Source organism: Muntiacus reevesi, chromosome 15 (assembly GCF_963930625.1).
Source record: "Muntiacus reevesi chromosome 15, mMunRee1.1, whole genome shotgun sequence".
In the NCBI taxonomy this organism is placed as follows: Eukaryota; Metazoa; Chordata; class Mammalia; order Artiodactyla; family Cervidae; genus Muntiacus; species Muntiacus reevesi.
Window position 1 is genome coordinate 65126045 of NC_089263.1, and position 20043 is coordinate 65146087.

Here is a 20043-nt window from a genome sequence, read left to right on the forward strand (position 1 = left end):
CTTTCTGGGCTCACCACCCACGTGCCCGCCAGCCATCACCCAGCGCCTTGTGCCGGGCCCAGGAGCAAATGAGCAAATAGTTGTGCCTTGAGAAGCGGGCCCGGGGAGGGGACCGAGTGGTGGGGGACCCACAGATGGGAAGAAATAGCACAGGGGTCAGAGCTCCCCAGAAGCTAAAGTAGGGAGGGGCGGGCGTCTCGCTGCTGCCCTCCCCCCATATAGCCTGGTGAATCCGGACCTTAGGTAATGCGTTCAGTGTTCAATAAATAAATTGATCCAATTTAAAATGAGAAAAGTTAAAAAAGAACATCCCTTGATAGCCATCAAGGGAAAGCGTGGTGCTGTGGCTGTCCCTCACCTCTGCAGTGCCAGAAGTGGTTCTGGCTGCCTCCCCAGGTGTGGTCTCGAGAGGATTGGGGTGAGACCTGGGGTAGGACACTGTAAGAGTGCCGGGCTTAGGGCCTGGCTTAGCACCCAGCACCCTGCGCTGGCGAGCTTCCCGCCCCCACGTGCACGCCCACGGATCCTCCCACCCCAGGGCGCTCAAGCAACAATCGGCTGTCCCTGGGCACTGCTAGCCACGGCCCCCGCGCCACTCATCAAGTTAGAGCTTGATTTCTAGTTAATCTCAAAAATATGGCCAAGGTAATCAGGAACTGACGGGAGAGGAAACGGTGTGCCACGCGGGCGGGCACAGAGAGGAGGGCGGGTGCAGAGCTCAAGGGGGTGGAGGGCGCGCAGGCACAGAGAGCCTGGCAGGTTCAGAGCCCCACAGAGGCGGAGCGCGCAGAGGTGGGGGTGGGGAGGCGGCTGGAGCTCACTCCTGCCTCCCGCCCCCACATCCTGGACACTCCGAGGCTGCTGGTACCCTGAGCCGCAGTCGCTCCCCGACTGGAGCTCACAGTCCAGCCAGGGAGCCGGATGGCTGCCCCACAGCACCGGGCTCGCAGGGCTGAGGTCCGCGGTTCCTGGGAGAGGGGAGCACGGTGATCCTTCCAGGGTGGGGAGGACTGGGGTCGGAGAATCCCCGCAGAGAGGTCCTCGCAGGGGAGTCCTCTGGGAGGCGGGGAGGGCAGTAAGCAGGAGTGGGACAGACAGCAGAGTCAGACCAGGCGCCGAGCAGCCAGGAGAGGTGGGTGCAGAGGGTCATACTTGGGTTATTTTCAACCCTTAAACCTTCCCACTGCTCGGGAGGAAAAAAGGAGAGTTCTGGTGGGGTCAGGAAGAGGCCGAACAAGCGGGTAGGCCAGGAGGGGCGGAGACCCCCAAGGGGGTGGGGCCAGGAGGGGCGGAGACCCCCCCAAGGGGGTGGGGCCAGGAGGGTCAGGAGACCTCCCCCAAGGGGGTGGGCCCGGAGGGGTGGAGACCCCCCCCAAGGGGGTGGGGCCAGGAGGGTCAGGAGACCTCCCCCAAGGGAGTGGGCCAGGAGGGGCGGAGACGTCCCCCAAGGGGGTGGGGCCAGGAGGGGCGGAGACCCCCAAGGGGGTGGGGCCAGGAGGGGCGGAGACCCCCCCAAGGGGGTGGGGCCAGGAGGGTCAGGAGACCTCCCCCAAGGGGGTGGGCCCGGAGGGGCGAGGGCAGAGCCGCCGCGTACGGGGCCTTCGGGGAGCAGAGCACCTCTGGGGGGCAGAGGGGCCACAGGAGCCCCTTCCTCCGCTCACTCACCCCCCCCACCTCCCGCATGAGATCTATAAACTCCTCCTGCACGGGAAAGCTCAGATGCCAGCGGATTCTTTTCCACCGGAGGAGAGGCTCAGAGCCTAATTCAAGGATGACTGGGAGCCAAATGGAGCCAGCTATTCTGGGCCGTGCAGGGGGCTGCGGCGGGGCGGGGCCTGGAGGCTGGAGGCTGGAGGCGCCAGGGTGGTCTGCAGTGAGGCAGGCGGGCCGGGGTAAGAGGCCCGTGAGGCCCGGGCTTGGCCCTGCGTCTATGAAAAACGCAGCCCAGTGGCCAAACTCAGGGGCAAGGATTGCGGGTCTGGTCTGAGTGTTAGTTGCTCAGTCGTGCCCGACCCTTGGCGACCCCATGGGCTGCAGCCCACCAGGCTCCTCCGTCCATGGGATTGTCCAGGCAAGGATACTGGAGTGGGTTGCCATTTCCATCTGCTCTCTAGAGTCACCACAAACACTGAACTAGCGGGAACTGAGCCATCGCCCTGGGGGAGCCCGGAGTCAGGGTCCTCAGACCACGTGGCTGAAATAACAGCCAATCAATACATAACCTTGTTCTGTGTTCCTTACTGTCAGACACTGCATTTGGGACATATTGTATTGCTGATTCAGGAGCACTGAACCGGAGGCAGCTGCCCGGAAACTCACATGGACAGGAAACTCCTCAAACACACATGTTTTCTCTGTGAAGCACACCCAGCCTTCCTGCACTTAGAGACCCAGGATGCACTTAGGGACACTGGACGAATTTAGGGTTAGGCTAGAGCCACTTGAAACAGGACTATCTCCCCCCAAAAGCACAAAAACGTGGAAGACTGAGTGCTAAACTGGCCGTGTTTGCAGCGTGAGATTGAACAAGTAAGCCCAGAGTGGCTCCTTCTGACCTCAGCTGGGGACTCAGAACTTCTGCTGGTCTATACATATCAGCAAATGATTGCCAGACAAGTATTGATTTTAGGGTTACAAATAGGTTTCAGCGAGTAGGCAAGTTCCCAAATGCAGAATTAGCAAGTGATGAAAACCTCCTGAGTGTGTGAGCGACCCTCAAAGGAAGAGGCTAGACGTCACTGACCTCCCGGAGCCTCTGAGTGACCTCCCAGTCCACGGTCCCACCGGGGTCCTCCCACCCCTCCCCAGACCAGGGATGGGCCCTGGTCCATCCTCCTGCGTGAGAGAGTGCTGAGGTTACAGCAGCCGAGCTGCCAGGCCACAGAGGAAAGGGGCTGAGGCAGAGGTAGAGGCAGGAGCGGACCCAGGGCCAGAGCGCCAGCCGCTGCCCCACCAGAGCTGACCTTCTGGAGGTGAGCAGAGTGGTCAGGCCCTGATCAGCAGGACCAGACGCAGAACGGCTGCCCGGGGTGCCACGGCCGCTCTGTAGCAGAGCTGGGTCCCATCGTTCTTGCTCACCAGGAAGACCTAGTCCTGGATGGATGAGTGCACGGATGGATGGATGCAAGGATGGATACATGGATGGGCGTAATAAGTGGATGACTTGGGGGCCGAATCCCAGATTCCCAGCCAATGCCAGGCTTCCCTCTTCTGCCTCTGAGAGGGAGGTTCAGGACTCTGCCTGCTCCCCACCCCAGGTGGGGAAGAGTTGGGGATCTGGGGCGCGGGACACCCCCCTCAGTGCTGCTCTCGCAGATGGATCACTCTCCCCAGTCCAGCCTGAAGGCTGGAAGGTCACTCCCCACTGTCCTCCCCTGCCCTCTTCCGTTCTCTGGATCCACAAACACACCCACTGACCACAACCGGCTGCAGCCAGGCGCCAGGCTGGGAGACCGATGAGTCAGCGACTGGTGCCACCCCACCCCCACCCTCTCCCCCAGGAGGGGCCAACTGCTGGATCCCAGGGAGCATGCAGAGGCCTGAAACCCAGCTCAAGGGAGGTAGGAAAGCGCCCGGAGGTCGAGGAGAGGGCCAAGGTGCCAGGCGGGGGTGCCGGCCAGCCTTCCAGGCAGCGGCCCGTCGGCAGAGCTGGGACTCGCGCATTCTAAGAACGGCAATCCCGGCGCGGGCGGCCACCAGGCGCACAGGTCCCCGGCTGGACGGTGTCCAGGAGCCAGTGCACCCTGCTTGGTGGCTCACCTGGCACGCCCAGCGCTCATTCCACGCTGGCCTGTTGCCAGGAGCTGCTCCCACACCGGGGCTGAGCCAAGGAGACTTCAGGGGCTGAGGCCGCGGGACCGGCAGGGGCGCGCTGGGCACCAAGGGGTGCGTGCTTGGCCCCAGGGAGAAGACAGAGCAAGGCTGTGAAGCCACCTGGACCCAGCTCTGAAGGGTCTGCTCCCAGTCGCCCACCCGCTGTGAGCCCTCAGCCCCCAGCCTCATGCCCCCATGCTCCAAAGGCGGCAGGTCTCTGGGTAGATTTGGTAAGCCAAAGCCGTCAGTGGAGACATTTCACCCACTGTGCTCATCTCTCCCAGTAACCTTTAGGCCGAATTGTCCATCTCTTTAACAGACGGGGAAACTACAGCTCAGCGGTTCAGGTCAGGTCCTGCCTGACCCTGAGGTCAGGCACCGCCAGTGCAGAACCCTCTGGACAGGGTGGTATCTCCCCCTGCAGGCCTGGGGCTGAAGGCACGCCTGCCCCTCCTTAACCCACGGCTGCCCTTCCCCAGAGGACTGGCCTCCTGCTGGGCCATGCAAGGGGGGCGGGGGGGCGCTCTTGATGAAGTGGGCACCCCCTTCTCACCCCCCACCCCCGTTCGTAGGAGTGATGAGGCAGGACAGAAAGAGGGGGCGGCACTTAGGCCTGCTGCCTGCAGCCAGCAGTGTCCAGGCCCAGAGACCGCTCAGACTGCATCTCTGCTGGGGACCAGGAGGAGGGCCGGGGGCTGGCCCCGATGGGGACGCTCTGGATTCCAGAAGACAGGGAGACCCAGCTGCCATGAGGGGACCCCAGGCGTCAGTTCCCGGGATCAACTGGCCCGAGGGGTCTCCCACGCGGGGTGTAGCCAGCACGGCCCGGGAGGCTGGTCCACCTGCCGCCAGACTTTGACAGGAAGCCTCAGTGGGTGAGCCGGTTACCCGGCGCGCTGCCTCCCGAGGCCTGCGGAAGGTTTGTGGAAGGGGCGGAGCAGCGGAGCCCAGGGAGGGGGGCGGACAGAGAGAGCTGAGGCGGGGGGGCCACTTCCAGAGCTTTCCCCGGACCCCCACTCCCCGCTCCCTGTATCCCAACCCCCAGCGCCACCCCCGCCCGGCAGGAGCGAAAGTGGGAGGACTGGGAACAGACCGAGCCCTGGCGGAGGTGCCGCGGGTATTTGCGGGCTTGGGGAGAGTCCCTGGGCGGCCCCGCCCGTGGCGGGGGCAGCAGTGGGCGGGGCCTCTCCAGGGACCCCCGTCTCCCCCAGTAGACTCCGCCCCGGGCCCGCGCCCGCTCCCCACGTGGCCGCCCGCGGGCTGGGCGGGGCTGGGCCGGGCCTCCTCTTCCTCTCGCGCGCCCCTCCGAGCCTGAGCCCCAGCCCGAACCCGAGCCGTGCGGAGCCGCAAGGTGGGCCGGCAGCCCGCGGCCCCATCATCCGACCCCGACCGAAGGCCGGCCCCATCCCCTCCCTCGGCCGCCGTCCCTGTTCGGTAAGTCCGCGCGCTCTGGGCCGGCCGGGAGCCGCGGGGAAACTGAGTCGGGGCCGTGGGGTGCTGGCGGCTGGGGAGCGGAGTTGGGGTAGCGGCGTGTGCACCCGGGGTGGCGACCCGCGGCCCCGCGGCGCAGGGCGGCTGGGTCCCCGCTCCCGGCGGGGATCCCGCGGCGCCCGGCCCCGTCGGCTCGCGCCCCGCCCCAGACTGCCGGCCCTGGCGCGGAGACGCCGCCCGAGCGCGCGCTGCCCGCGAGTGGTGGGCCGAGGGCCGGCAGGGCCGCCGCCCTTCCCAGTGCCGGCAGGTTTTACCCGCCTTGCGGCTGCCACATCCTGACCATGAATCAGCCACAGTTGGGAAAATAAACTTCATTTTCGCGTCTGCCGCCCTGGTGACACGAGGCACGCGGTGGCCTGCGGCCCGTCTGAGCTGCAGGGTCTGTAGCTGCCCGGGAGCAGGTGGGCGCAGGGGGCCTGGGCACCCCTCAGGAAGGCCTTGCGGGCGTGAGCCCCCGTCCCTGCCCTCTGTCCTCCGGAGTGGGGCTGGCAGTCTGGCCCTGCTCCTCCAGTCCCATCCTGGGACCCCTTTCCTGGGGAAGAACCTGGGGAGTGACCACAACCTTAGGAGGGAATCTGTGCCGCCCCCCACCCCTGGCTGTGCCCGCCTGACCCCTGAGGCTCTGTGACACAGGGCCCCAGGCTGCCCCTCCCACTCGGACACACGAGGAGTCAGAGGCCCTGTGATGGCCAAACCCTTGCAGCCAGGAATCAGGAACAAGGCCAGAGGTCGGCACACCCATGCAGGATCCTGGGTTGGGAAGTCCCCTCCCCACCAGCCCTTCCCCTTTCTCCCTCTGGCAGTGGGAACTGGCCAGGACTATGGCCTTCACAGGCCTCAGTTTCCCTATCTTCACCCTCAGGGTGGGGACGGTGGCTCAGACCCGGACCTCCTCCACCGCCCAGCAGTGGAGGAGTCGGGGACCTGAAGCAAACCCCTAGATTCCCTGGCATTGCTGCCCAGGGCAGGGGCGGGGGGGGGGGGTTACGGAGGGGGGTTAGCGTGCGTGCTGCTGCCCTCCTGCACCCACTGCGAGGGCCTTGGGTCCCAGTCTGGAGTCTGAGAGCTCACACTGTTCCCACCGCTCTCCCGCCCAGCACCAACTTTTTGCTGAAAGCCCGGTTGGTACCGTCAGCCCCTCCCGGCCACTGCCACCCTCCTAGGAGCTGCCAGCACCCAGTTCGGAGCTGACAGATCATCAGGGCAGGTGCGGGTGGAGGGGGTGCTGGCATGAACCCAGGTGACCGGTGGGGCTGCCCTCCCGTGACCCACGCAGCTGGCTGGTCCCCCGAAGGCTCTGCTCTTTGGTGGCAGAGGGTTAACCTCCAGGTGAGGCCCCCGCTGCGTGGAGGCGCTGACGGGGCTGTCGGAGCTAATTGCACACACCTCCCCCTTAGTCCGGGCCGGGAAGCTGTGCCCTGAATAGATTCCGTTTGCCTTTCGTCAAAGTGCAGTTGTTTCCCGGTTTGGGGAAGTGATCGGGTTCGTGAAGGTGGTGGGAGGGAGGGATGGAGACTGGGCGGTGAGAGGGCAAGGCCCTGCGTGCAGGCATGACCAGCTGGCCTGGCGTGGACCCGGGCAGAGGTGTGCCCAGAGGTGGACTCGAGCCCCTGGCCTGTGAAGGCGGTGAGAGGAGGAACCCAGAGGTGAAGTCCCCGCCGCGGCCCAAGGGTCTGTGGGCCGAACAAACGGAGGAGAGGAGTTGGTGAACTGGTCTGAATGTCCCCATCCGCTCTCTGACTGTCACGCCCCCGGGTGAGGGTTGGTCCTGTTTCACGGAAGAGGAGGCCGAGACAGGGTGGTTGGTTGACAGGATCAGGGCACGCCGTCCTGGAAAGAGGTGCCTACAAAGCCCCTACTGTGTGCACCAGCCTCTGCAGGGGCTGGAGCGCTGTGTTCACCATGCTGGGCATGGGGAGGCACTGCCCCAAGCGGGAGAGAAGTGGCCAGCCCCGGGGAGCCAGCACCTGGAGGCCAGGGCTGTCCCCCTGCCCCTCGTCACTCCCGCAGTCCCCACGGGAACAGCAGGCACGTGGGTGCAGCCGCCTCAGGGTCCCGGCTCCGACGCTCTGGGAGCTGGGGGAGCTTTGTCCTGGCCGAGCAGCGCCCCCTGCCCCTGGGCCTGCAGTGGGAGGCAGGTGCTGGCCCACCCTCAGGGCACCCCTCCCCCCCCGTGTGACTCCAGAGCCCAGCAGTCCTTGCAGGCAGATGGCGGCACTGGACGCCAGGGGCCACAGGTTCTTCGAAGCAGCGGACCCTCTTAGGAGTGGGGGAGGGGCAGGCACGGGTGGAGGGCCCCCCCTGAGCTGTCTGAAGACCAAGGGGCCAAGGGCGAGGGCGAGGCCCCTTTCCTGCAGCCCCCATCCTCCCCGGCCCTCCCTTGCCTCTGCTTTTTCCAGCTGCAGCTCCTGAAGGCCCTGCCAGTCATCCCCCAGCTCATGGGCTAACCCTGCACCCTCCAGCCCCCCACTTGGCGAGCTGAGTCCCCATCAGAGCACCCTGGGGCCTGACGGGGAAGGAGGGTGGACCAGGGGACCACCTGCTCCCACGACGCTGTGCCTGGGCCCACCCAACAGGAAAGGCAGACCCCCAGCAGGGGCTTTGCGGACTGCACTGCTGGGAGGCCCACTCAGCTGGGGCCATCGAGCAGAGCCCTCCTTAGATGGGAGGCCAGCCTGAAAACACGCTTGGGGAGGTGCAGGAGAGCATGTTTTGCACCCATTCTGCAGATGGTGCCGCTGAGACCTAGCATCAAAGGTGTGCGCTGTGGGTCAGGGAGGCAGAGAGGGCCGTTCCACTCTGCCCGCATCAAGCGTCCTGTGTGTTGATTTCCTGGGGCTCCTCGGAGTTCGCACTGGGCTGCTGTGGGCAGAGGCCAGCTCAGCCCCTGGCAGTTCCGGGCCCCCCACCACACCCGCGTACACACGCTGTCCCAGCAGACCCCACGGCTGGGGCAGGCACTGCTCCGTCCCTGAGCTTGGCCTTGATCCCTGCCGATGCCAGTGGGTCTGGGCGTGGACGCCACCGTGGGCCCTGCCCAACTGGGTGAGGGGGTCTCGGTCTCCCCGCCTGGCCTGGCGCCGGGTCCTCTGGGGCCCTGGGATGCGGCCTCGGTGTTCAGCCTGCCTCCCTTCACCCATGCGCCTGTGCCAACGTCCCCGTTTCTGCTCATGCACAGCTCTGCACGGCCGCCCGCGCACTGCAGCCAGGAAGCAGACATCTGCTCTTGACCGGGCCCCAGGGTGGGAGGGGGCGCTGGCCGTCCCCTTTCCTGCCTGGCTCTGCCGCCCCACGTGCACGAGCGTGAATGGCCTGAGAACACCAGCCCGGGGTGCCCAGATCAGCTGCTGCCCACTTTGGGGACACCCGTGCCCCCCACCCCGCCCCCGTGCTTCCAGGCTATCCCCCAGGGGCAGGACCAGGCCGTCCAGATGGAGGCGGCAGTGACGGACGGACGGCCAGGACCTGGGCGGCCACCTCTGAGAGGAGGGGGGAGCTGGCCAGAAGGGGCCTTGCTGGCCAGGCAGGCCCGGCCCTGCGCAGGCGGATTTGGCTCAGCCAACCCAGCTCCCTGGACAACATCCTGGCCATTTTACAGATGTGAAAACCAAGCCCAGGATGGGCCTGGCCCTCGGTGCCTGGCAAGGAACAGCACGCAGCGTCTCATGCCCGGCACTCAGGATCCTGCTTGCCTGGTTCGGTCGGGCTGCTGGCGCCGGCTGCGTGGCTCGGGAGGCCCAGGAACGCTGAGTAGGGGCCGAGGAAGTGGTGACCGCTCCAGCGCAGTGTCACCCAGGGACCCGGCCCAGGAGGTGTCGGGTGCAGTGGACTGGCGGGCAGTGGGGCCCAGCGCTTTCTGGCAGTGGCGGGCCTGCTTTGCAGATGGCATCCGTGGATCTGTTGGCAGATTGGGGGAGGGGTGGCATCAACTTGCTTATCCCTGGGTGAAGACAGGAGTCAGGGCCCAGAGGTCCTGAGGCCCGTGCCCAAGGAACATGGCTGGTCAAGCAGCAGAGCCTGGTCTTAGCTGGAACCTGAGCTGTCCCCTGCCCCCGGGGCCTGGCCACAGCTCCTGGTGGTGCCAGGCTCTGCAGGCTGGCCCTCCCCACCCCCCCAAGCCTGCTGCTTTGTTCTCCCTCCTCTGGGCAGGCAGCCTGGACCAGGGACACAGGAGAGGCGGGGCTGCGGGTGGGGGGTCCCCTGGGGCGGGCAGTGGTGGCCTTCACATCCAACCCCGAGACTCCAAGACAGGAGCAGGGTGATCAGTGACCGAAGCTGGCCTGACCCCTCCTTTACCCAACTCTGCGGATCCCCCGAGTGGCCTTTCCTGCATGGTGCAGGGGCCAGGGGAGGGACCCGAGGCTTCCTGTTCTGAGCTGTGTCTGCTCTTCAGGGACGGAACCCGGGCAGGGGGGATGCTGGTGACAAGCCTCGGGTCTGTGTGCGGCCCAGCAGAGCCTGCAGGTGGACGCTGTGGCCAGACACCTTGCCCCTCGGGGCGCCGCGGAGTTCCTCACCCTCTCACCCTCTAACCGCGGGCCTGCACACATCACTTCCCTCGAGCGCCGCAGCTGACTCAGCAATAAGGGGTGGCGGTAGGGATCACTGTCCCAGTCGGCCCCCGAGCCGCTCCCCACCCTTCCAGCCTCAGGCTCTGGAAGCTCGACCAGAACCCGAGACAGGCAGAGGCGGCCAGGCCTCTGGGCGCTCCCCGTTAGCCCAGCTTGTGCACCTGGAGCACTGAGCCCAGAGAGCAGGTGCCAGCGGAAGGCGAGGACAGACGCGGTCGCCGTGAGCCCGCAGGGCAGGTGGAAGCGAAAGCTGGGCTTCCTGGTGTGGCTGCCTCCACCCTTCCTGTCCTCCCCCTGCACCTGAACCCGAGCCGGCTCATCCTGGGGGCGGGGGACTCCCAGACCCCTCAAGCCCATTCCCCAAACCCGACACCCGCAGCGCCCAGTGCAGGGTGGACCCTTCTCCCAGCGCCCCCAGCACAGGGGCGGCACCACCCCACCCCCAGTGGCGAGTGTTTCCTGTCGAGTCAGGCCCCTACAGGGGCGCCCTCCGGGGCCCCCACTGACTCCTGCTTGTAACGAGAAGGGTGGGGTTCGTGGAGGTCTGTGTCTATCACCACCCCAACCTGACCCAGATCCTGGGGCACCAGGGACCGAGCCCCGGCCTGGCTCCCCTGACCACTCGTGTCCCCCGGCTCTTGGCACAGCCCGCCCTGGCCCCGATCCTTCTCCACTCACAGCACAGGAGACCCGGCTCCTGGCTCTGCCTTTCACCCCTGGTGACCGAGCTGGGACAGACCTGCTCGGAGCCCAGTTCTCCCTGTGAGATGCCGCTGGCCCCCTTCTGCCCCTGTGCTTGCAGGCTCCTTTCTCATTGTGAAATGACCGCATTCCCCCTGGACGCAGCCTCTCCCAGTGTCTGGCGTGTGTCCTGTGTGACACACCCCATTTCAGGTGGTTGGAATCCCACACAGTGCAGCCGGCCTCCTGGCGGTCGTCTCTGTTTTGCAGTTCGGCGCTGCCCCGGATGTCTTGGTGCCCACCTGCCTCCCCTGCCCCTCTCTCCTGCTGCTGGGTGCTGCGGTGGCTGGCCGGCCTCCTCACGCGCAGTGAGGCTCGGGAGGCAGAAGCCTCGCACCCCATCCTGGAGACACAGGTGGCAGTGGGCAGGAGAACTGTGTGGACAGGAGGTGGGCAGGGAGCCGTAGGACCCTGCGTGCCCGAGGCCTTGTGCCCTGCCCCCAGGCACGGGTGGGCGGTGGGCGGACACTCAGTCACTTCCCCGAGGGCCCCTGTCTGCAGGACCCCCTGCCTGGGACGAGCCCGAAGCGGGTGGCCCACACAGGTCAGTTGAGATCCCCAGAGGGCTCGGGGCCTGGTGAAGATGACACAGTGAAGCCGAGATTCTGGAAAGGAGGGAGACAGGGGGTCATGGCAGGGCAGCCTCAGCTCCCCCTCCCACCAGGCAGGGCCTGGGCTGCCCCTGGGCTCCAGGGAGCTGCCAGGAATGTGATCCAAGAGTTGCCAGGCAGTGGAAAAATTTTGGTTTTGTAGAAGCTAAAAATACTGTGTGGCAGCCCCTGCCTCCCAGTTCCGGAACCCCGCTCCTGACGGTTTACCGCCCACCCAGGGGGGAGACAGCTCACTCTGTGCGCCCCGCCCCCAGCCTTGCTGGCTGTGGGCCCAGCAGCACCCCAGCTCAGCGCTGATGCCGGCCGGCAGGGCTGCCCCAAGCTGTCTCCCCAGCTGCGAGCAACCGTTCCCCATCACAGGTGCCTTCCTTAGCCCTAGTTCCCGCCCCAGCCCGAGACCCCCCACCCTGCAACCCCTCACCAACAGGGACTGCAGAACAGAAAACCTCACCCACCTCCACAAGGTGAGAGGCTCAGGCCCGCGGCTGGGCGGCCCACCCACCAGGCCGCTTGAAGCCCAGTGGGCCCTGGACCCCTCCAGGGCCTCCCAGCCACAGCTCAATGTGTGTCCAGGACACAGCTCAGTGTCTGCCAGGGTCAGTTTCTCCATCTGCAGGGGCTGGTCTCGGGGATCTGGGAGGCCGAGTTTGACCCTGCCCCCTGCTACACACACACACACACACACACACACACACACACACACACACACACAGTTTGACTGATTATTGTAGGCAGGGGTAACGGCTTCCTGTCGGTCAGCACACTGCCCAGGTAACAAGGGCACCCGGGTGGAGGGGCCAGCATCACCATGCCAGGCTGGCCATGCGCAGGAGAGCCGGATGGGTGTCTGAGGAGGTGGCATCTGTGTGGGCTGGGTGATGCCGGTGAGCAGGACACCCAGATCAGTGAGTGGACCCTGGGAAAGCTCAGAGGGAGACGCTATCTTCCAGAGTCCCAGTCGGAAGGGGAAGGCATGACCCCTTTCCAGAGGACACCCCACGTTAATGGAAGAAAAAAGATGAACGCTAAGGATCTATGGGCAACGTCCCACTAATGTCAGAGCCTCAGGGGCTTTCCCTGCAAAGGGCCCTTCCCTGCAAAGGGCCCTTCCCTTTGTCCGCTGTAGTTTCGGTGCGGGGTGGGGCGGACTGCTTGGAGGACAGAAGAGGTGCTGAAGCTCCCGACCTTTCAGTTGCCCACGGTACAGGGTCTGGCCTGAGCCTCTTGAACTTGGACCCTGGGAACCCCAGACTTTTTCAGCCTGCGGTGCTGATTCCAAATTCCTGCGCAGGCCCTACCCTTGGCGGGCTGGCCACGCCCCTCGCCTGAGGGAGCCCGGAGCGCCGGGAACACATTCCTGAGCTTAGGACCCCGCCCGGTGGGGCCCCGCCCAGGACAGAGCCGAGGCCCCGCCCCCGGGGCCGCCCAGACTCAGCCTCGGCCCCGCCCAGAACAGAGCCGAGGGGCCGCCCAGACTCAGCCTCAGCTCCGCCCCTCGGCCCCGCCCAGAACAGAGCCGAGGCCCCGCCCCCGGGGCCGCCCAGACTCAGCCTCAGCTCCGCCCCTCGGCCCCGCCCGGAACTGAACCGCAGCCCCGCCCCCCCGGGCCTTGGCCCCGCCCCGAGCATAGCCGGGGCCCCGCCCGTCGGAGCTCTGGTCTCTGCGCCCGGCCTGGCTGCAGGGTGGGCGCTCAGCCCGTGGACAGGGCAGGCCGGGGCTGAGCAGGGCCAGGGCTGAGAGCCGGGCATCCCACGGACTGAATGACAGCAGCCGTGAGAACCCGGCGCGCTCGCCCTGTGCCCGCCAGGATCAGCTTCAGTATGAAAACCTGCTGCAGCCCGCCTTCTGGCTCGCTGCCTCCCACAGCGGGGAGGACCTCCAGGGACCCTCCCCGGGGTCCCTGCGTCGTCCCCAAGGGCCGTCGCCCACAGCCTGTGCTCCTGAGAGGGTAAACCTTGGTTCCCTCCTTGAGCCCCTCCAGTGTTCCCTGCAGAGATGCTCAGTCACCACCCAGAAGGGAGCAGGCAAAGCTGTTTGTTTGGAATCGGGGCAGCCAGGAAATCACTGCCGTGTGGTTACTAAATACATAGGACGCTACCTACACACACTTGACTATATGACACGCATTACTATGTTAAACTATTTTCTGTGTATAGAAAGCTGCTTTACAGGATGGGGCTTCCCGGGTGCTGGTGGGGGCTGCAGGGCTGGAGCTGCTCGACTGAGGAGACGTGGGCCCCCACGCGATGGCTGGGCGAGGTCCTGTCCTGTCCAGCTTTCTCTGGTCCTCAGTGGGAAGCGAGGACAAAGCCCAGGAAGCTGTGGGTTACTGATGAAGCCTGGGCCGTGGGGGGATGTCCCAGGGCCATCGTAGGGCTTCCGGGGCTGTCGCTGGAGATAGAGGCCTGACATCTGTCAGGTCTGGCCCACAGGGAGTGCGCTGGGTCCTGGGCTGCTTCCTGTGGGGACGGCCGGGTGTTCTGGTCTGCTGGCTGCAGCTGTGGGTCAGAGTTCCGTATGTGATCTGGCTGAGGTCCATTTGTATATTCACTCTTTATCCTGAAAAGCGGTTGGAACGTTTCTAGGAAGATGTTGTTGGCCTGGGGCCTGACCAGGTGGACCCTGGATGAGGCTGGCAACCTGGTGGGCATCACAGAGGGAGAAAAGTCACCCACGTGAGCCTCTGGGTCCCTAGCTGAGCTCGCTCTCCCAGCTAGATGCGCCGTGCTCGCTGGGCCATGTGGGCCGTGGCCAGTGGGGCCCTGTGCACCCTCTCTGACCCGCCCAGTGCCTCCATGAGCTGGGGGGGTGGGGAGCGGACAGCCAGGGCAGCTCAGCTGCAGGACACAGGGCCTAGGACCAGGCGGACAGGTGGGCAGGCTGGGCTGGTCACCAGCGGTGCTCCCCTCCCCTCAGACCCGGGGGCTCCCCTTTGGGGGGTCTTTTGGGGCAGTGAGCCTGTGGCTCCGGGAATTAGGGGCATGTGGGGAAAACTGGGCAGCACCGGAGGGGCAGCTCTGATGATGGGTGGCCTCTGGGAGCTTGTTTCTCCGCGTCAGGGGACCCCTGGGGCTCTTGGCTGGAGACGCACTTGGATGCCAGAGTGCTGGCCTGGGAGAGTTCCTCTGTGTCCGCCCAGCCTGTGCCAGGCAGCCGGGGCCTCAGGCCAGGGGAGGCGGGGGCAGGAAGGGAGGGTCAGCTCTGGGTGCTCCTTAAGCAGCGGCACCCACGGCGGGTGGCCGTGTGTGCGGAGGTCTGTCTGTCTGTACTCCTGGCTCTTCACAGTGCTGGTGGGAGTGCCCCGCCCCCACACCGCGAAGCTGCCTGGGAGGGGCAGCTGGGGGCTTCAGTGGGCAGCAGCGATGAGAAGCCAGGGGAATGCAGGGGGCAGCCCGAGGCAGGGCCCAGCCTGGGTGGGCAGAGGCAGCCGGAAGGTCCTGCGTGTCTGGGTGAGTGCCTGGGGGCCTGGAGGGTGGGTTAAACCTTGCAGTCGTGGGGCGGGCCAGGTCCAGTACAGGCCCCAGGCCGCAGGGGCCCCTGAGGGAGGGCTGGAGGACACCCCGCATCCCCCCCACCCGCCCAACTGCTGCAGCAGCCAGACCCGAGGCTCAGCCAGAACAAGCAGATCAGCCAGGGTCGGCTGAGAGGGCCGGAGCTGGACACAGTGGTCAGCGCCCTCCCCGCCCCCAGCCAGTCTGCCTCCTGGGAGGACCCAGGGGTCCTGCAGGGAAGGGGGAAGGATGACGGATGGGGGACCCCCTGCAGACAGACGAGGGGCTGCTGAAATGCCAGGAGGCCCCTAGGGGGTGGGGGAGACTCCGGAAACTCAGGTGTGGCCAAAATCTTGGCTCCCTGTCCACTGATGCCGAACAGAAATACGGAGGCAGAGTTTGGTGGAAAGAGAAAAGGGCAGCTTTACTATTTGCAGACAAAAGGGAAACACAGTAGGCTATTCCCTCAAAAACACTGCCCTGCTCTCAGGAAGAGGGAGGGGTTTTGAAACCTCATGAAGGTCTTGCCTTTTTTTTTTTTTTCTTCCTTTCTTTTGCAAAGTTTCAAAATGGTCACAGCTGACATCAGGCAACTCAGCTGACATCACCAAGTCTGGTGTCCCTGAAGTTATCGACTCCAGATCTTCTTTTTGAAATGTAGAATGCTACAAGAGGGTGTGGGGCTCAGGGGTAAAGGATCCACCTGCCAAGGCAGGAGACCAGGGTTTGATTCCTGGGTCAGGAACATCCCTTGGAGAAGGAAATTGCAACCCACTCCAGTTTTCTTGCCTGGAGAATTCCATGGAGAGAGGAGCATGGCGGGCTACAGTCCATGGGACTGCAAAGAGTCAGACATAACTAAGCTACTAAAGCAACAACAGCAAGAGAGTGTAAGGGGAGAATAATGCCGCATACAGAGTCCAATTCGCGTGAAGTCACAGAGTAATTAGCTCTGCTGAGGACAAGTCTACCTACGAGTGTTTGTTAGTAGCAACAGTTAAAGAATAACTAAGATTTTTAAACTGGCCTGTTTACGCTTTTTCCCCAGCCTGTTCATTGTCTCCTTATTTTCCTTGTTTATCAGGAAAGTCTCATTTCTATTTAAGAAAAGCCTCATGTCTATTTTTGCTGCCGCAGATTGCCCACTGCTAGTTCATCCCTCCATATCACTGGAGGAAGGGAAACAGGCGTCGTTCATGTCAGACTGAGGACAAAATTTCAGTTCTACTCCCATTTGACAAACATCAGCTGCCTGGCCCAGGGGCCCGTCTGTCTAATTCACAAGGGAGGACACCCAAGACCCTCACACAGTTTGGGGGGAGCCTCCAGGAGTGAACAGCGAGTGCTGGGGACCCCGAGCCCCGCCGGGCATCGGCACCTGGGCCATTGGCCCCCTCAACCTGTCTCCTGCATCACCCCAGCTGGTCCCTGGGGTCTCCCCCGTAACTGGCCAGGACCAGCAGCCCTTAGGGTGATGCCACAGTGGGCGCCAGCCTCTCAAGGGTCCCAGGCCACCTTCTGGCGTCCAGCCTCACTCTGCCATTTCCATGTCTGGGACCCTGGGCACGTTCGTGACCCGGCTTCCCTGGTGCCGCCTCCCTTTCCCTCCTGTGAAGTGGGGGGGGGGGCGTACCGTGCCCTTCTCCGGGTGGTGGGAGGTCAGAGGTCAGGGTGGGCAGTGCCAGCGTGAGGCCCCCTGGCATGAGGTGTGGTGGTGTCGCTGTCCCCTGCCCCCTGGGCCTCCAGCCCAGCAGCTCCACGCTGCCCTGCTCACACGCTAAATATAAGACCATACATGGTCACAGAAGAGCCTGGGCCACCGCTGACCCTCTGGGCCAGTCCCGGAGCTCGGGTTGGGGCCCACATCACAGCCCCGGGCCCGAGGAGAGGGACTTGACCGGCTATAGTGATGGCACAGAGAGACTTGCCACCTGTCCCCACTGTTCTGTTCTGAGAAGGGAGCCTTTGGGAATGTTCTGGCCTGGGCCACCCCCGACCCTCTGGGGGATGTTCTCTGGGCAGCAATCAGACTTCCTGTGTCCGTGTCCGAGGACATCCTTGGTCAGTGTCCGAGAGCCCCGGGCCTGGGGGACGCTGGTCCCTGCCCCCTGACTGACAAAGTGAGGCCCACAGGAGCTGGGGCCTGGCAGGGCTGCTCCCCGAAGGGCCCTGGTCTTGCCTAGAACTGAGTGGGCATTGGACATGACCCTGGAGCCAGCCACATTCCTGGTGCCGTGGGCAGTCTGGAAATGCCCCGGGTGTGGAATTGTCCCCGCCCACACTACTATCCGCCTCTGGGCCTGTCCACTGGGCAGGGAGCACCCTGGGCCCAGGTGAAGGAGCCCCGGAGACCATTTCTCTGCCTGAGCACCATGGGGCAGCGGCCTTCCTACCAGTGAGGCCTCCTACCGTCAGGGCAGGGGTGCGGCCTCCTTGGTCGCCATGACGACCGAGACGGCATGGGTGTAAGAGGCGCTTGGCACAGGGGAGCCTGGCGGGTTGAGGGATCGCCAGCACAGCGGGTCCGCAGAGCATCAGCAGGCGAGTCCCCAGTCGGCAGGTGGAACCACGGAGCAGGGGACACCAACTGGCCCCGCTGGGCCGCGGGTGCCCTGTAGGCCCTGGTGCTCACACCCATCTCCTCCCACCTGCAGCTGAGCAAGATGTCAGTGAAGGAGGGCGCCCAGCGCAAGTGGGCGGCACTGAAGGAGAAGCTGGGGCCGCAGGACTCGGACCCCACGGAGGCCAACCTGGAGAGCGCCGAGCCCGAGCTCTGCATCCGGCTGCTGCAGGTGCCCTCCGTGGTCAACTACTCGGGGCTGCGCAAGCGTCTGGAGAGCAGCGACGGCGGCTGGATGGTGCAGTTCCTGGAGCAGAGCGGCCTGGACCTGCTGCTGGAGGCCCTGGCGCGCCTGTCGGGCCGTGGCGTGGCCCGCATCGCCGACGCGCTGCTGCAGCTCACGTGCGTCAGCTGTGTGCGCGCCGTCATGAACTCCCGGGAGGGCATCCAGTACATCCTCAGCAACCAGGCCTACGTGCGCCAGCTCTCCCTGGGTGAGGCCCGGGCGGGTGCGCGCATGGGTGGGGGTGGGGGCCGGCCGGCCGGCAGGCGCGGGAACGGCTTCCTGGAGGAGCCAGTTTCCCGTCTGCCCACGTCCGGAGCCGGGGCGCTGTGCAGCCGTGATCCTCCGCCAGCTGCACCTAGTCGCCCGCCCTGCTCTGACTTCCCCTGCGTTTCCGCCTAGCCGGGTGCTAGTCCAGGCTGTGCCCCAGCCTGAGTCTTCTCTGCCCTTGAGGCCCCCGTCCACACCGTGGCAGTCAGAGTCACCTGGATCAGAAACTCACGTCCAGCTGAGGGGGCCCCCCTTCCACTCCGCCTGGTTTCGAGCTCCTCGGCCTCAGCCGGGGCTCAGCTCCTCAGGTCTGGGCCCCACTGCGGGCGTCAGTCTCCACCCCCACCCCCGCCTCTGCACTGGCCTCCTGGGGGCGCCTCCCCCTCCACGCCCTCCAGCCTCCTCCCCCACTCAGGCTGTGGTGCCCACATGTGCCAGCCGAGTCCTGCTCACCCTCCGAGCTTGGACTCGCTGTCACCTCTTTCAGGGAGTCTCGCCATGCTGTGGCCAGACTTAGCCCCCAACCTGGGGGAGACCCCAGGCGGCCCTTGGTGGACAGTGGTCACTGCACGCTCCGCCTGCCAGGCCGCGCTGCCCCCACTGGTGCCTGGGGCTCCAGGGCGGGCAGGGCCCATGTGGGCGAGTGAACCAGAGATCACCCGGCCCAGGCCCGCTGCTGCAGTCTGTGGAGTCCTTTGTGCCTTAGTCTCAGCAGGGTCAGCCAAGAGACACCCCCAGAGCGTCCCCAGCTCCGGGAATGCGGTGGGAGGCAGGGGCCCACGGGGACAAGGAGGCCTCGTGGGCTGTCAGTCGTAAACACGGTTGCTCTAAGTTTGGAGAAAACATGGGCTCAGCACTGGGAGGGGTGCCCGTGTGGGCCTTGGGCCCAGAGCCCGCAGAGAGCCCCCAACTTAGAACTGAGGGCCATCGGGAGTAGAACCCCAGTGACTGGGGCCGTGCCTGCCTCCACACCCCTTCCGGGGGTCCTGGGGGTGGCCAGCATGTTCAGAGACCAGTGCCTGATGTGGCGGTGGGCCCTCGTTTCTGCCAGCCCAGCAAGTTGGCAGCTGCAGGGTGGGAGCCCCGGCCGGGCAGTAGGTGCAGGCGGAGGGGGGCGGGACTGGGAGGAGGGGCCCCGAGCCCTCTGAGAGGCCCCCTACCCCTGGCAGCTCTGGACACGTCCAACATGATGGTCAAGAAGCAGGTGTTTGAGCTGCTGGCTGCCCTGTGCATCTACTCGGCCGAGGGCCACGCCCTGACCCTGGACGCCCTGGACCATTACAAGGTGAGCCGCACGTGGCGGGGGCCAGGCCGGAGCCGGGGGCACGCTGACCCCTGCCCCCGTCCCCGCAGACGGTGTGCGGCCAGAGGTACCGCTTCAGCGTCATCATGAGCGAGCTCTGGGACAGCGAGAACGTGCCCTACGTGGCCACCCTGCTCAGCGTGGTCAACGCCATCATCCTCGGCCCCGAGGACGTCCGCACCCGCGCCCAGCTACGCAGCGAGTTCATCGGTAACCTTGACCTCGGCCCCACGCTGCTCGCTCCTGGGGCGATGCCCCTCGCCCCTCTCCAGGGCCCCGGGGGCGGGCTCTGCTTGGGCCGGGGAAGCCTCCTGCCCTCCTGCTCCCTTCAGTGGACGCAGGGCCTCAGGACCCCTGGACGGTAGCGCTGGAGGGATCTCGGTGCTAGGCTGCCGCGTGAAGGGAGGCGGGCGGGCCGGCCGACGTCGGTCTGGCCCCACTGGCTGCACCACGTGTGTCCAGGGTGGGCTTCCCAGAGCCCGTGGCTCCGGCAACCCGAGGGAGCGGGTTCCCCTCCTGCCCCACAAGCTCGGCGCTGTGGGTGGTGGGAGTGAGCCCGGGGCAGGGCGGAGGGGAAGGCGTCCCATGTGCCGGTGACCCCCTGTCCCTTCCCAGGACTGCAGCTGCTGGACGTCCTGACGCGGCTGCGGTGAGTCCCCACGCACCTCCCCCCGGCTCCCGAGCAGCACCTCCAGGTGGGCGGGGAGGCGGCTTCCCGGAGTAGCCCCGACAGGCCACGCCTTCTGGGGCCAGGCCCAGTGAGAGGACCCGGCCTGCCATCCCTAGCTGGACGGGCCGTTGGGCGGAACTTCCCCCAGCGGCCGGCAGCTGGCCTAGAGCCAGGGTCCCCAGGTTTAACGCAGGACGCCCGGTTAAACTGGAGTGTACCCAGACCGTTCTGTCAGCGTG

The 20043-nt window shown here is 65.6% G+C and overlaps 1 protein-coding gene across 4 annotated transcripts in view; it reads left to right on the plus strand.

Annotated features, from left to right (window-relative positions):
* Positions 1–4551: 4551 nt before the first annotated feature.
* The window catches only part of INF2 (inverted formin 2), a 30851-nt gene continuing 15359 nt past the window's right edge, over positions 4552–20043 (plus strand). For 2 of the 4 annotated variants that reach the window (XM_065906856.1, XM_065906854.1), the window contains exons 1-5: positions 14505–14676; positions 17373–17772; positions 19001–19116; positions 19185–19344; positions 19750–19783. In XM_065906856.1, coding sequence (XP_065762928.1) covers positions 14590–14676; positions 17373–17772; positions 19001–19116; positions 19185–19344; positions 19750–19783 — 797 coding nt within the window. In that variant the 5' untranslated portion in view covers positions 14505–14589. Of the gene's footprint in view, positions 4689–4858; positions 5248–14504; positions 14677–17372; positions 17773–19000; positions 19117–19184; positions 19345–19749; positions 19784–20043 lie in introns of those variants that run through there. The other 2 variants (XM_065906857.1, XM_065906853.1) reach the window with 2 other exon arrangements.